Below are 16608 nucleotides of genomic sequence, written 5' to 3'. Positions count from 1 at the left end.
TATATGCTCATAAACATTTATACTTTCTAGTTAATCTTGTAGATTTTCCTGTAGATTCACAGCTCATGTAATTTCCTAAAACACAAGACAAGAATCTACTCTACTCTTTATAGCGGAAGCCCATAAAGATCGATGAAAACAATAATCGACAAGAGGAAGATAATCAATGGCACATAATACTATATGTATTCGGGGAAAGCCACAACTCAAAACCCCTACTATCTATATTGTATTAATAAAAAATCCAAGATGAGGATACAATGCTTGTTCTCACAAGAACGATCCCTGCACAAGTATAATCAACTCTTAGCTCACAAGCTAGCTCAAGCCAAATCCTTATCCTATTCTGCAACTCTCCAAGCCCCTATTTCCTTGTGCAATTCCTATGATGAATAGCCCATATTTAAAGGGAATTCATGTGTCCAAAAATGCGCAATCCAAACATAGGTCCTTCTCTGATTGCATGCATGATATTTACAACTCAGTAAATCATACAACTGATAGTACATTGTCCCTGCACTCTAGTCTCAACGGGGTCTTTCTCAGAGTTTCTCATGAGGGAATCTTCAGTTAACTGGAGTAACACTTGTGGATGCACCAGTGCACCAACTGACTGTTAATCCTCTATTAGTTCCACAAACAATTAGAACTAATTTAACTGACCATAACTCAGTAAATTGAGTTAATCTAATTACAACTCAATTTAAACTCATACTGGACCCCTAAAATTTAGGGAGAACACTTACATGACTTCCAACTCGAAATTCCTAAGTTAATCAAGTCAACTTAACTTAGTTAACTATTACAAGTTGCTATAAGAATATAATTCGATTTTAATTCACAATTTAATTCAAGGACAAACTAAATTGGAGTTTCTAGATTCTATTTTTAACATTTCTTGTTGCTATTTTCAACACTCCCTTTCAACAAGAAAGGAATTCAACTCTATCTGTATCATGAACCTTTGGAATGCTCTGCATGCAACACTTCTCTTTAGTGTTGTTGCTACAACAACTCAAGAAACAAAAAAATATCCAACCTGAATCAGTATGATGCATCTGTCATCAAAGTCTCTGACTGCTATTGCCTTTGTCGACTGAAAACTCTGCGCTTCTGTTGACTCTGCCTTTCTACATTGTTGTCAACCCTTCTCTGCGCTCTTTAGTATCTGACTGCTCTAGCCTCTGTCACTTTGATCTTTGACTGCATCAATCACCACTGATTCCTCCCGCTACTATGTACTTTTGGGCTCTCGTAGCAAGGTAAGATCCATGAGATAAAACCTCTCAATGGACCCTGCCCAATTTCATCCCTCTTGGGACTATCACTTCACATCATCCCACCTCACATCTGGAGGTATGGTTGCATGTGCTCCCTCTGCCCACTTGGCTCAAAATTCCCCCCTATTAGAGGTCTCTACATCAGTGGATGCCTCCACTCGGTCTCCTCTCTACTTCTCCAATTGTGGCTGCTCCATAATTTCCTGAGGCTGCTTCTTCTCTGCTTGAGTGGATATCTCCACTCGATCTCCTCTCTGCTTCTCCAATTGTGCCTGCTCCACAATTTCCTGAAGCTTCTTCTGAGGCCTCTTCTAGGGCTGCATGTTAAGAGGTAATTTACTCTCCCTCTCAACCACCAAGTCTCTAACCTTTGCCTTGCTCCTCAAGGATTTGCATGCATCTTGTACCTCAAGAGCATACAGGTTCTTGACCCGTGCACTGATTTATTTCACCTATCCCATGGCAATGTGTCTAAGGAAAACTTTTCCCTTACTAAAAATCACATCATAACCACGGTCTTCCAATACCGCGACAGAAACAAGATTCTTCTTTAGTCCTAGAACATACATCACATCTGTGATCCTGAGAGGGGAGCCAGACTCCCTTTGAAAGGTAACTGTACCGATCCCAGTAGCTCTATACCTCCCGTCATCTCCAAACTCTATGCTCTGCTTGAGGTCTTTCTCCTCAAAATCACTAAAGAGATCTTTGTTCCCCGTCATATGGAACGAGGCACCACTGTCAAGATACCACACACCTCCCATTACAGTGTTGGCCATGCATGCAATGAGAGTGAAATCAAGTTTGAATTGTGAAGCTAGAGCTTCACCTACTACAGCTACTGTAGGCTCCTTCTTGCTTGCTTTCTTCTGTGGGCAATTCATGGCATAGTGCTTGTGCTCATGCTCGTGACAGTGAAAACACTTGACTTTCGACAAGTCCATCTTCTTGCTACCCGCCTCGCCTTGGGACTTCTTTCCCTTGGCCTTATTTGCCTTACTCGCTAAGGCAAAATCCTCTTCCACTTCCTTGGAAGAGGTCCCATCTCTGGTGTTCCATCAAAACTCCTCTTGTACCAAATCCGACCATAGTCATTCCCAATCTAGCAGCTTCTCCCTCCCATTGACAGAGTCCTGATAACTATGCCAACTCTTGGGAAGTCCTAGAAGAGCTAGGCTCACCATATCATCCTCAACAACAGTGATTCCAACACTTCCAAGCTCATCTCAACAATGAGTGAACTTGGTCAAGTAATTTGGAATTGAGTCGCTCGCCTCCATCTTGATTTTTCGAAGTTTATCTTTCAGTGCCAACTTCCTATGGTCATTGTTATTCTAGAAAAGGTTTGTCAATGCTTTCCACATAGCATACGAAGTCTCCTTCCCATGAAGACTCGAGACAATGTGGTCTCAAACTCCCTCAAGGATTATCTGCCTCGCCCTTGCCACACACTTCTTCCATTTGGCCAGATCTTTTGCATCCGATGCTGGTGGCTTAGGAATGTCTTGATCAATGAATTCCTTCAAGCCATTATCCTCCAACACGACCTCCATCTTGTCCTTCCAGGCTATGTAATTCGAGTTGCCATCTAAGGCATACTCGAGCCGCAAACCATAGAACGCCATCTGCCAATCCTGAAGTATGTATTGCAAATTCAAATTTCACATGTAACCCTGAACTCAAAAACTTCGAAATCTCCTCTACTATACTGTAATCAACTCCGATACCATGTAGATTTTCCTGTAGATTCACAGCTCATGTAATTTCCTAAAACACAAGACAAGAATCTACTCTACTCTTTACAGCGGAAGCCCATAAAGATCGATGAAAACAATAATCAACAAGAGGAAGATAATCAATGGCACATAACACAATATGTATCCAGGGAAAGCCACAACTCAAAACCCCTACTATCTATATTACATTAATCAGAAATCCAAGATGAGAATACAATGCTTGTTCTCACAAGAACAATCCCTGCACAAGTATAATCAACTCTCATCTCACAAGCTAGCTCAAGCCAAATCCTTAGCCTATTTTGCAGCTCTCCAAGCCCCTATTTCCTTGCGCAATTCCTAGGATGAATAGCCCGTATTTAAAGGGAATTCATGCTTCCAAAACTGCACAATCCAAACATAGGTCCTTCTCTGATTGCATGCATGATATTTACAACTCAGTAAATCATACAACTGATAGTACATTGTCCCTACACTCTAGTCTCAACTGGGTCTTTCTCAAAACTGACATGCATGAATTTCTCATGAGGGAATCTTCAGTTAACTAGAGTAACACTTGTGGATGCACTAGTGCACCAACTGACTGTTAGTCCTCTATTAGTTCCACAAACAGTTAGAACTAATTTAACTAACCATAACTCAATAAACTCAGTTAATATAATTACAACTCAATTTAAACTCGTACTGGACCCCTAAAATTTAGGGAGAACACTTACATGACTTCCAACTCGAATTTCCTGAGTTAACTAAGTCAACTTAACTTAGTTAACTATTACAAGTTGCTATGAGAATATAATTCGATTTTAATTCACAATTTAATTCAAGGACAAATTAAATTGGAATTTCTGGACTCTATTTTTAACATTTCTTCTTGTTATTTTCAACAAATCTCTAATTTCATTTCAAGTTACATTGAATGGTGATAGCCTTACTAATCGACGGCCGTCTCATAGAACTTGTTATCTTTGACAAATTTTCCTTTAGATATTTTCCTTAGGCACCATCCCCCTTGACTTAGCTAGGAGAGAGTTGGGATTAGGGGACAACCCCTTCTCTAAGCATTGCCACAAAGAACACACCTTGTGGGGTTGAGGATTTTTCCCACATCCTAGGTGTGCAATTTCATGGAAAATAGACTCCATAGCCCAAGGATTAGGCATTTGCCCAAGCAAAACTGGTGGTCACCTTTCCTTTACTTCTCTTTTCTCTCCTCCAAACTTTTCGGCCACTTTTCCTAGACGACAAACTATGGCTTCTTGCAAAATATTATAGAGGGGTGATCTTTCAAAACCGATTGGATACGTATCCACACTAGTATCTCCTCTACAAGATCGCTAAGTTTGGTTGAATTCCCATGGTTAAATCTCAAGAAATTTGATGCCCTATTTGTGTCTTTGGATTGAAACCTAGTTGTTTCTTCCCTTGGATAAGGTGGTCTTCTTAGGGGTTGCAAATCTTGGTATTCATTAGAATAAATCATTCAAAACCCCATTCGTTCTCTCACCTCGACCTAGTGAGTACACTAGAGGGGCTCCTCCCACAATAACTCATATACCCTAGGTCTTGTGAGGGCTTCTTTCCAGGCCTCTCTCGAATATAGCAAAAGCATATATCAAAAAGTAAACCATCTTAATTAGCTTCTTGAGAGGTCCTATATCATCTTGGAATCTAAACTCTAGGCATACCTAGGCCCATTGTGCTATCTCACACCCTAGGTCTTGATTTCAATCCTAGGTGTTTCTTGGAGAGCCTCTCCTTGAATGGGCCTTGGGAATCACTTTATACCTTATCATTGATCCCATCATTACAAGTGATTTCTTCTATACTGGGACTCCTCCCATTGGTGAAAGTTCGTAAAGAGCAGGGGACACTAACTGAGGTAACAATGGGTCTTTGTCTCATTATTGTCACTTGGTCTAGTAGTTGTCCCTTAGATACCCCTCCTAGGGCCCCTGCTAGATTGTTCCAAACAGAGACTATTGTCACCTCACCAATCCTCTTCTCACTTCTAGCTAGCTCTCCTTTGGCTCAAGGGGGGTTCTCCTTGGGATAGAATTGCTAAGGATTAGTAGATCTAAGATTTGAGTTCAAAGGTTCCTATGGCTCAATCTAAAGGTTTAGATCAACCAATAGAGGCTCAAATAGTTTCTCAAACACATACAGTCAAGGGACTACCAGATGACAATGGAGAGAAAACCCTAAAAGATGGTTTTAAGGGTCATAAATAAAAATTGGGTGATGGTGGAGAAAATGAGATGTCACATTGTCTATTTATACTTGTCGAATGGGGTGAAATAATCCAAGGGACAAACCCTTTCATTTGGCTGGGCCAACTTGTCACTCCAAAAATAAATTTTATTTTAAATTTTCTAGGGCGACTTAGAGAACCCTTTTGCTATGCGGGAATACCCCCCGATGCTACAAAATTTCAACAACTTTCTCCCTCCACACATCATTACACTCAAAGTGTTGGACTCCCATTAGCTAGTCTCATGAATGTGGCACCTTCCTTGAAGTTTATCCCACTTCATGACCACCATATCACACTGTCCTATGGATTCATTGGCTGACCTAGGACATGTCACTCCCCTTGGGGACTGGGAACACTTAATAAGGTTCCTCACCTAATGATCCCTAACATAAGTGAGGTAACTTGTTTACAAATCCTAATCTAGTTAGACATTTGAAGGTGAGTCTTGTGTGAAGTATTTTTGTGCCCCTAACATTAGATATGGTCCACTATGATGCTTTAATGGTTTCATGTCCCTAATGAAATTGACCTCACTTGTTCTTGAGCGGTTTTGTAAAGGTGGTTTCACACACGCAACAGAAGTCCCTTAAGGGATAGCTTGATTCTCTTCAGCACCTTCCAGAGGGTTGTTTACCCTGTTTTGAGGGTAGAAATGACCTTGCGGTCCCAATGTTTCCCTTCCAATGATGAGCGTTGGACCTTGAGTAGCTTCCACATGATACTACACCTCTTGACCAACCTCTAGATGTTGAACTTTAAGCTTGAAAGCTTGAGCGTCGAACTATTTAATGACATGCCCAAATGGACTCAAGGTGCCCCCAGGCTAGCCTTGACCTTGTTTGATGGATGGCACCTTGTTCTACAACCCACACGAGGATGCTTATCACTAACATGACTTGGGAGGCCTAGCACATCCCTCTTTGATGACAACACTAGCCCTTAAAGGTACCATATCACTCCCACATGCATGAAAAGGGTGGTGTAGGGCCTCTTTTGGATGAGGTCATGGTGGAGGAGGCACCCTTTAGAGATGTCCAAATGCACTTTGGAATTTTCTTGGAGTCAGGAGTACTCATGGACCCTCATCTCAATTCCTTGATGCATTATTGCCTACTTTGGAGGATGACATCATGGTGGAAATCATTTTTCTCTGACAGGTGTGGTTTATTTTTTGGCACCTTGTTGTATTTTAGAGCTATTTCAATGTGAACTTGTGACCTTTAACCTAGTTGAACACTTTAGTAAACATTTTTAGGGGTTTTGCTTGTAAAATTAATGAAATAAGGCTTGGTTACCCTCATATAAATATAGAGAAGCCTTATTCACTTATTTATCATCATTCATCATCACACTTCTCTCTCTTTGGAAGTGTGCACTAGCTCTTGACTTCTATTTTACTTGTCCATAATGTAGTTCTTTGGTGTGAATTTTTCTTGGAGAATGATTTTTGCATGAGGAAGCGTTCTTGGGATCGATTGAAGAGATCCTTGTTGAGATTTTGTAATTTTATTGCTTATCTTCTCTATTTTGCTTGTTATCATATGTAAATTAGGGTTTCAATCAATGTTGCACGAAGCGGGAGCGAAGCGGAAGCGGAAGCGGGAGCGCGGAAGCGGAAGCGGGAGCGCGGAAGCGGAAGCGGGAGCGCGGAAGCGTCATTTTCCAAAAATCTAGGAAGCGAAGCGTCTGCGGAAGCGTCTGCTATATATATATATATTTTTATATTTTTTTGCATTTATACTCAAAACAAACATCCCAAATACCAAAATTAATTGTAGAAGACATGAAAACATGCATATTTTTGCATAAATCAAGATAGATATGGCATCCATGATTCCAAAACTTTGTTCTATTAATATGGCGCTATTATTCCAAAAACTTTGTTCTAGAATCTGGATCATAAATTTAAATGGTATTATATACTTTGCAACATGTTACTCACTTCTTCTCCATTTAAAATATTAAAAATGATTATGTTTTGACAAGATAATAAATAAAGAATTATTAAATATATTCATAATTTATTTATGTAATATAATAAATAAATAATTGTTAAATATATTTATTTTTGTACTCGAATATATATATATATATATATATAAAATAAAAAATTTATTATATATATATATAGATATATTATAAAAATTTATTTATTTTATTACTTTCAAAAGCATTAAGATTATATGAAAATATAAATATAATCGTGATATATTGTTTTTCTATTTATAACACTATAACAATAATTTTGAAGTTGAAATTAAATTAAGCATTAATTTATAAGAAATGGATTTTCATATCAATTATACCTTCGAGTCTCCGTTTAAACACATGACTATAAATAACGATAACTATAACAGTCTTATTAAAAGGCCCTAAGCTCTACGTAATTGGGCCACGCGTAATTTCTTTCCCACGTCACATTAACGAAACGAAATTTATACATGTAGTTGTATAAGAATAAACGTTGACAATAAAATATTCATGGCTACCCAACCCGAAAGTGTAACCCCAGTGTCACAAGCACGTAAGTGTAACCAGGAATCGCTCCAAAAACTCGGAACCCCGCTTCGTAAAAACTGGAATTGCGCTTCGGCTGGCGCTTCCGGAACGCTTCCGTACGGGACGCGATTCCGGCCTAGGATCCGAGGGGGGGGGGGGGGGGGCGCGCTTCCTGCAACTATGGTTTCAATGTTTGTGATGGTTAAAATTGCTATCTTTATCTTGAAATTTTGATTTCTTAAGACATGCAAAATCTTTTTTCTTGAATCCTTCAAGAAAACTCTGAGTTGTGCATCTCTTGAATTTAAAATCTCCCTCTTAAGGAAGTTGCTAGGGTTTGTAAGAAGAGGCTATTGCCCTCTCACCCTCTTCATCAAGGCCATCTTCATTGGATTTTCCCGAGGTAACTCCATTGTCCATTTAGATCAAGGCATTAGTCTAGGAGGTGTTTATAAATCTCTCTTCTATAATTATTTTCTCTTTCTTCTCTCTGAAATTCTAGATATCTAGGGTTAGCATTAGGATTTCTTTCAAATATTGCTAAAAACTAATTTCACCTAATGTGTTATTTCCCTTTTAGTAGGGATTTCATTAAATAAAAAGCAAAAGCTAGCATTTGTTGCATTATAAAAACCTAATTCTAGGGCTGATGTCATCATTATATTGCTGTTCTATGCACATTTCAGCCATAAAAATTCAATTGTAAACCCTAAACCTTGCATATATAATTGATAGTTTTGATCCTTAGTTGATTTATCATTGTAAGACTTTCTTCTAGCTGTTATATGGCATTGCATCCCATTCATTGAAAATCTATAAAACCCTAACTTATAACAGCTCTCTAATTGGTCTAAGCATAGTGTGCTTGATCTTTGGTGAAGAGTATCTTCGCCCTCCTAGCTCCATCAATACCCTATCCCAATTATTAGACCTTTCCATCACTTTGAATCTTATTCATTGAATATACTTCAGGTGATCCATAGATAGGGAAGCCTTCCTTGTGGTTTACTTACCCACTAAATAGCTAGAGAAAGGTTGCTAAGATGACAGTGGTGCCCAATCTCTTGCTGCCATGAGGTCTAGATCTGCCTAGTGAGGCTTTGCACTAGGCCTGCTAAAGTTTGCAGTAACAGGTATTGTCATTTATTTCCTATGAGTTACATTGCACATAGAGATCTTGAGGTCCCCAAGTGGGTAAAATCACAAACACCCAGTGTTTTAAAATTCGGCCAAACTGAATCGGATTCAGCCGAGCCAACCGAGCCAGACCCCTGGCCAGGTCGACTCGATAGAAAAACTAGTTCGGTGACCGGTTTGTTACCGAATCGGCCGAGCCAACCGAGCCAACCAAGTTGACCAAGTCAACCGAGCCGACCGAGTCAGACCCTTGGCTAGTTTGTTAAGGTGTTGCGGTTGGTGGATGGGGAAAGATTGGCTATGGGCTTCATTTGTGAGGCTATGGATCAAGCAAAGGAGCAAATAAAGGCAACATACAAGGATAGAGTGGCTAAGTATGGGCCCATTTGGGAAATCATTGATCAAAGATGTAACAATCAACTCCATTGCCCTATACATGCAGCAGGGTTTTCTCTGAACCTAAGGTATCACTATAAAGCTTTGGAGGCAAAACTTAGAAGCTTCACTGGGGAGGTTAGTAGTAGCCAGTAGTATTGGTGCCTAGTGATGTTTTACAGTTTACTTTTGTTGTAGAGGCCATTTAGAGCTTTCTTGGTTATGTGTTTTGTTTTGATCTCTATATCATGTATGCATTGGACGGTGCACTGGGTGCCATTTTGATATAATGGATATATTCATGAGCCTACTTTGATCATATGTTGCCTTCTCTCTATATGCTAATGCATCGTGTTTGGAAACATGAATGAAAATCTTTAAAATTATGTTTTTTCATTAAAAAAAAAAAATATTTAATGTATTTTTTACAACGACCGAGTCATTGAAATCAAATCGGCCGAGTCGATACCGAGTCGGAGTCAGAGTCGGGGTCGACCCTCGACTGGTTCCGAACCCGAGTCGGAGTTTTAAAACATTGCAAACACCACGCCAGCCCAATCATATCAGAAAATATGGGTTACAAAAGATTTAGGCTCTGTTATATGCATTAAAATTATATACACACACACAAACACACATACATATAAGGTCCCTCCAGAAAGTCCATAAACATAACAGTTGAAATCAACACCGCTGGGACTGCCACCAACTAAATTGTCAGGTCCCATGTATATCATAGAATGCCTGTCATGGATTTTAAGGTATGCCATTAAATTTTATCCTAAGATAACCTAAAATATGTGCAATCCTTTTCCACACAAGTTACAACTTTTTACAATGCAGCACACCCATGAATCATAATTTTCAAGGTCAATGTTAAATGGATAAGTTTGTAACAGGCACGAAGTATATAAACAAGTCCCTGCAAGTGCAAAAATCAATGTGTGTGCATGAAAATTTACTTCCTTCCAGAAAATAAAAGAGATATAGTATGCTTTAGTTAAAGATCCAACAGCCCACCTCACGATAAATAACAGAAAGACTGTTGAACTCATCAAATATACGGTCCTTGACTTCACTGCTCTGAGTATCAGCAAATACAGAAACTGCTTGTTTAGGTGGATTAATTACACGCTCTGCTATGCTCACATCATGTTGCAAAAGTCTATAGTAAAATAATGCTCTATCGTGCACATCCTGCAAAAGATCATGGACATTAGTACAACAAAAATTAGATATGCTGAAGCCTAGAGGCACTTGACTGAACTACTGGATAAACAATTTAATCAGGACTTGAAAACCACAATAAACAGATGAAAAGTGGACAGCTTAAAAACTTCTGAATCAAACCAATACATTTGACTGCACACATATTTTCAATGTAAGTACTTAATTTCAAATAAAATGTTTGATTTCTGTCAAATATATCATATTAGCTTCCTAAATCATATACACAAATGTATATCTCTTCAATATACTCTAGAGATAATTCCTAAACACAATACAATGCTAGCTAGCTGCTACAGAAATAAAGCATGTCAAGGATAGACTTTTCACACAGTTTCAGAGTTAGAATAGCACTGTAATAGTATTTGTATGCATGTGACTCACAATTACAAGTAAGAAAACCAATAAAACAATAACTACTGTAGAAATTTTACAAATTAGGGAAATTAATGCAACTCAAAATTTCACCTCTTCACAACCCAATCAACTAGGCAATTCAAGAGAAAAGATACCAAAGTGTGCCAACAAGTTTCAACCCTCTAAGGAAATCTTATTATACATAAAACAGATCTAAAATTCACTTTATCATAGTGGTAAATACAGCAGCAAATCCACCCTATCTTCTTTGATATTAATGTTAAATTACTTAACAATGTCATCCTTAACCTATGTCAAATCAGCAAAATCTACAAGTGCTGGAAATTATAAAACCATTTAGAAATAGATGGCTTAAGATCAAATCTGCTATTATGCATAAAGATGAAGTTCATGTACGTACAATAGCCTTATCAAGAGGTTAGGACAATCCTCTCGCTCTCAAAAATCTTCGCTAGGGAAAACAATGAAAAACCTAGGTTATACCAAGAAGCTCCAATATGAAAGCATCATACAAGCATGTCCTCCAAGAAAAATCTCTTCTTCTTCTCTTCAAGTACAACTTAAGGTTTCATCTTGAAACCCCAAACTCCAGTGTTTGAAAGGATTAAAACCTAGGCTTATTATTCAAGATGCTTCAAGAAGCTCCAACAAACCCAAAAACTCCAAGACTACTGCACAAGAGAGGAAGATTACTGCACTATTAGTCACATCTCTAACACAAGAAAATGAACAAGAATGAGAATAATAATATCATCATCCCCAACATCTTTGTTGTTAGCTTGACAATACTGAGAGGGGGGGTGAATTAGTATTGTGCTCAATGGGTCATCTACTTTAACTTTTTACCTTTTCTTTCAAACAATTATGTGAATCATTAATTGACCATCAGCAATATACATCACAGCAAATAACACATGCATAAACCATGAGCAGCATATAGAAGATCAAGGCACATAAAACATGAGAGCAACACATAAACACATGAGGACACCAGATATTAGGTGGAAACCCTTCCGAGAGAAAAACCACCAAATGCTTTGTCTTCTTATATTTCTTTGATGAATCTTTTTTTACATCATCCACTGGCACCCACCAATGTACAAACATCAACTTGCGATATGCGAACACCCACTCATTGTAGGCCATGACCTGATGGAAGCCCCCACTCCAGAATGAATTTGCAGGCACCAATCTCCAAGAGGCATTAACCCCCAATAAGCTGCAGGAACCCACTTGCTCAAAAGCACACACTCTCGAATGGCTTTGGGACATCAATCTACTGGAGGCACTGACCCCCAATAGTTTCTCAGGCACCGACCTGAAGGAAGCCTCTACTCCCTAATCAGCAAGCCACCACTTGCCCTGAAAGCACCTACCTTCAAATCACAAATCACTGTGTGGACCTCATTTCATATATTTTCATACTAGATCCACCTTTGCTCAGTATCAACATAAAAACAACAAAACTCTCTCCAATACAATTCCTCTCTACTATTCAAACCCTAGCAGTAGTACTACAAGCCACTCTATATCTCTACTCGACAATCTGACCTTGTCAACTCCGAGCAGTAGCATACATCAGCAATAGCATAAGATACAAGACTATGATTTCCTAATTTAGCAGGAAGCAGACTTTTGTCACACTCAGTACACCAGAGGCGGAGTATATCGCAGCAATTGTCGCAAGTTGTGAAGCAATGTGGCTTTAAAAGCTTCTTGTAGGACCATTCGATCAAATCACTTCATCTGAGACATGGTGCAAAAGGGAGTTGTGAAGCTCCAATACATATCCACAGACAAGGAAATTGCAGATATTCTAACCAAGCCTCTATCTAGAGCAAAGTTGGTATACTTCAGAGACAAGCTTGGCGTGATGCAGATTACCTCCCTCGTTGAGAGGGAATGTTGATGTCTTTGCGGGATTGGAAAGAGCATCTCTTGAGAAGCCAGATGGACATGGCTAGGTCATGTTGATCTGACTAGGGGAGATAGATACATTCACCTAACTAGCCATGAAGGACTTTGATATGAACATAAATTATGTAAAAATAGATAATAAATAATAACCATAATAATATAAATATAATAATAAATAATAAGTAAATTAATTGATGGTTAGTTAATAATGAAAAGGCACGTCTTAGAGACATGCATGTTCGTGAAAGGGTACTTACTTGGCTATATATATAGGACCCTCATTCTCATTTGTACTCATCTTACATCAATTCTTTATACAATATACAATTTACAATTACTATCCTACCTAATGTATGACACATAATAGAAAAGAATACAATGTCCATCATCACCCCCTCTCAACCAGGTAAGATATATCCTCATTCCCACTTGATCAGGGAGTATATCTTTTCTCCGTAAACATTTAAGGAGACTTCTTACTCCATCTTAAACTTAGAGGAGATTCCTTACTTCCTTTCAATTGGGAAGTCATAATGACAAGCTCTTTAGCATGCCTTCATCAATAAATCAACTACTAGTTCTTCACTGAAATCTTCAAGTAGCTACATGGATCCTCCTCTTCTTCGTATCTTCATTAAACTAATCTTTCATCTTTCTCGATGTTATGGAGCCATCCTCTTCCTCTAATCTTGTGACAAGGTTCATGCCATCAATCTTACATATCACTTTCCTCTAGTCATGATGAATGAAGGCGTTATATTGAGACTTATCAAACTAGAGCTATTCATAGCTCCCTCTAAACATGAATGTGATCTTTTGTTGTTATTGGAATACAAATATCAGGTTACCTTCTCATACTGCTACCTTTCGATTCTAAGATGACGATGTAAACATCTTGATTACATAATCCTTTAAGGATTACCAAAACCATTCGCTCAATCCATATGTTCTTTGAATCTAGTTCAACACCAACAGTTGAAGTTGCCTCAACTGCCATTCTGCTTTTCTGCAATTTCTTTCCAGGTAGCACAACATATATATCAACCAGATAACCAATACCAAAATCAGATTTACCTTATCATGATCGCCCTTCCATCAAAGTATTTGTTTACTTGAATCATTTGAGATCAACATCCTTCTGCATGATTCATCTCCATATTGTAAAAGAATCCTTATTTTTTTATGCATTCACTTTTAATCAACGTGCCCATGGATCGAATTGATTAGTAATCTTCCTTGGAGTTGTCATTATTAACTCTCTTTCTTTCTCCCGAAGACCATGCTTGATGTTGATCAATATTATTGTGTTTATACCATGTTATCTTGTGGTAGAGTCTTGATCTTTAGTGAGTTTGAAGCATACCAAACTTCTACTTCCAAGCATCGAGTAATGGAAGACTTACTGAGCATTCGTTTTTATAACTAATTCTTTCTGCAACATTCTTGCAGATATGAAGCCTACCTTAAAGAAAAGTTTAAAATATACATACCTTTGCTTCCATATAATCATCTGGGCATCCTTTCCTTGAATGAGCTTACTTTCAGCCTTATCAAAGATAAGTGTTTCTTTCTTAAGAGTAGAAAGACTTCAATTCAACCATCTGCATGGCTTCATCTTTTAAGACTATAGTTTCCATACTAGATGGAATACATACCAATCATGTCATAATGCTTCTTCCAAGAAGCTTCTAAAATGATGGTTCTTATTGGATCTTGATGATCCCTCTTTGCAAAATGACTACCTCTAACATTATGTTAGAAAATGCTTGGATGAACAATAATATGCAATATGGTCCCAATCTTCTCATTCTTGTAAGCTAAATGATTCCTACCAAAGTAATTTAATCAAGTAGATTCTAATTCCTCTATGATCATATGCTCCTTTCTATGATGCCATGTTCCTACAAAAAATCAAGACTTTTATAAAGAATGCAACAATGCATGTTATTCTACTTTCTACTAAACGAAAGAAAGACAAATTGCATAATGAACCTATTAAAGATGGAGCTCCCTTCAATAGTAAAAATCCTTGGGATCTTCTCCTTTCAAGTTCTCCTCATTTCTTAGCTATGTGAGCTTCATTCCTTTCCTTCTTTTTGTTGTTCTTCTTGTTTAGACAACTCCTTTTAAAGTGTCCATACTCATTGCATCCATAGCATTGAATCTTGGACATATCTGGATTTGCTTTGGACTTTCAAAACTCCCCATTCTTCTTCTTCTTGGACGTTGCAATAAAGGCTTGAGACCTTTCATTTGATTCGGTGTCATCCTTTGCCTCTATTCTAGTTTCTTCAAAGATACATTGAGCCCACAATTCATCAAAAGTAGTATCCTTCTTTGAGTAAATAATAGTTGCAAAATTGCTCCAATCAAGTGGCAAAGCATTTAATACACAAGTAGTCATTTCTGAATCAGAAACAACTTATCCATGCCGTCGCAATTGGTCCCTTATTTGTGAGATCTTCATAAGATAAGTGGCCATGTCTTCATCCTTTGACTTCCTTATTCTATATAGTTGATTCCTCAAGGAAATCTTCTAACCTAATGTACTTATAGAGTACAATTTCACTAATTTATCATACATAGTTTTGGATGTCTTCAAATCAACAACAAAGGCAACAAGATGATCTTTAATGGATTCAACAATGATCCATTGTGCCCTCACTTCTTCCTTCTTGTATTTTGCTAGCTCTTGAGTCTTCTTTGTGTAGGAATTTACAGGGTAAGTTCCTCAGATAGAACACCAAAGGACACCACTCACAAATAGATCACAATACACCAGTGTTCTTGACATGGTTAAAACCCTCAAAGAGGGAAACAGTCCACGGCCTGAGTCAACACGACCACTTCAGGCAATTTATTAATGTAAAAGAAGGAAAATTTACATAAGCTTCTCTCATGAATGGTCACCTTACAAATGACCCTCCATGCTCTTTAAATAGAGATCATGGACCAATCGAGTGTTAAGCCACGAATCAAGTGTCGGTAATTCCGAGGAGAGAATGAACTGTCGGATCACTTCATGCCTAGAACATATCGTGACCGTCGAACTGTAAGTTACAAAAGTACATAGTAAAGCAGTGTTGTTAAAATCGCGATTTTATCACTATCCCGCTTAAATCGCGATTTTTATCCCAAAAAATCGTGGGCTTTTTTTTATAACGATTTTTTCCGAAAAAATCGCAATTTTTTCGAAAAAATCGCGATTTTTATTGAAAAAAGCGCCGAGGCGCGAGGCAGCGGGCTTTAAGTTATGAAAATCGATTTTTTATTAAAAAAATTGAAAAAAAATGAAAAAAAATGAATATTTTTGTGCCAAACGCTTTTTTCCCGCTTTTTTCCCGCTTTTGCCGATTTTTTCCGCTTTTTTCCCGGCGCCGATTTAATCCCGATCGCGCTTTTAACAACATTGTAGTAAAGAAACACACTTTTCCTAACTCTACACTAGACCAAGTTATACTTAACTATTTCCTATGTGTCAGAATATCCTAACATCCCCCCTTAAGAACAACTTGGGATAGGATCGAAGGATGTACAAATATGACACAATAGGAGAAGGAAGGAGGCATTAGAGCCTAACCCCCATTAGTGACAACTTCCTGAACTCCAACCATAAATCGAAGTTTAGTAAACTTCGCCTCTATGAGAGCCTTTGTAAAGATGTCTGCAACTTGATCATCTGTTGAACAATATTGCGCTTCAAGAACATGGTCATGAATGAGCTTTCTGATGAAGCGCATGTGTAGTTCAATGTGTTTGTTGCGCTGATGTTGGACTGGATCTTTGCATACTTGAATGGCACTTTTAT

General features: G+C 38.2%; 1 protein-coding gene across 1 annotated transcript in view; it reads right to left on the bottom strand.

Annotated features, from left to right (window-relative positions):
• Nucleotides 1–16608, bottom strand: part of LOC149258729 (beta-adaptin-like protein A) — a 343309-nt gene that overhangs the window by 65946 nt on the left and 260755 nt on the right. The window contains exon 9 of the mRNA XM_089416053.1: nt 10299–10475. Coding sequence (XP_089272179.1) covers nt 10299–10475 — 177 coding nt within the window. The remainder of the gene's footprint in view (nt 1–10298; nt 10476–16608) is intronic.

Source organism: Pinus tabuliformis, chromosome 6 (assembly GCF_031772625.1).
Source record: "Pinus tabuliformis cultivar Carrire ecotype Pingquan chromosome 6, CPIR1, whole genome shotgun sequence".
NCBI lineage: Eukaryota > Viridiplantae > Streptophyta > Pinopsida > Pinales > Pinaceae > Pinus > Pinus tabuliformis.
The sequence above is the reverse complement of the archived record's forward strand: the minus strand, read 5'-3'. Positions and strand labels throughout refer to the sequence as shown.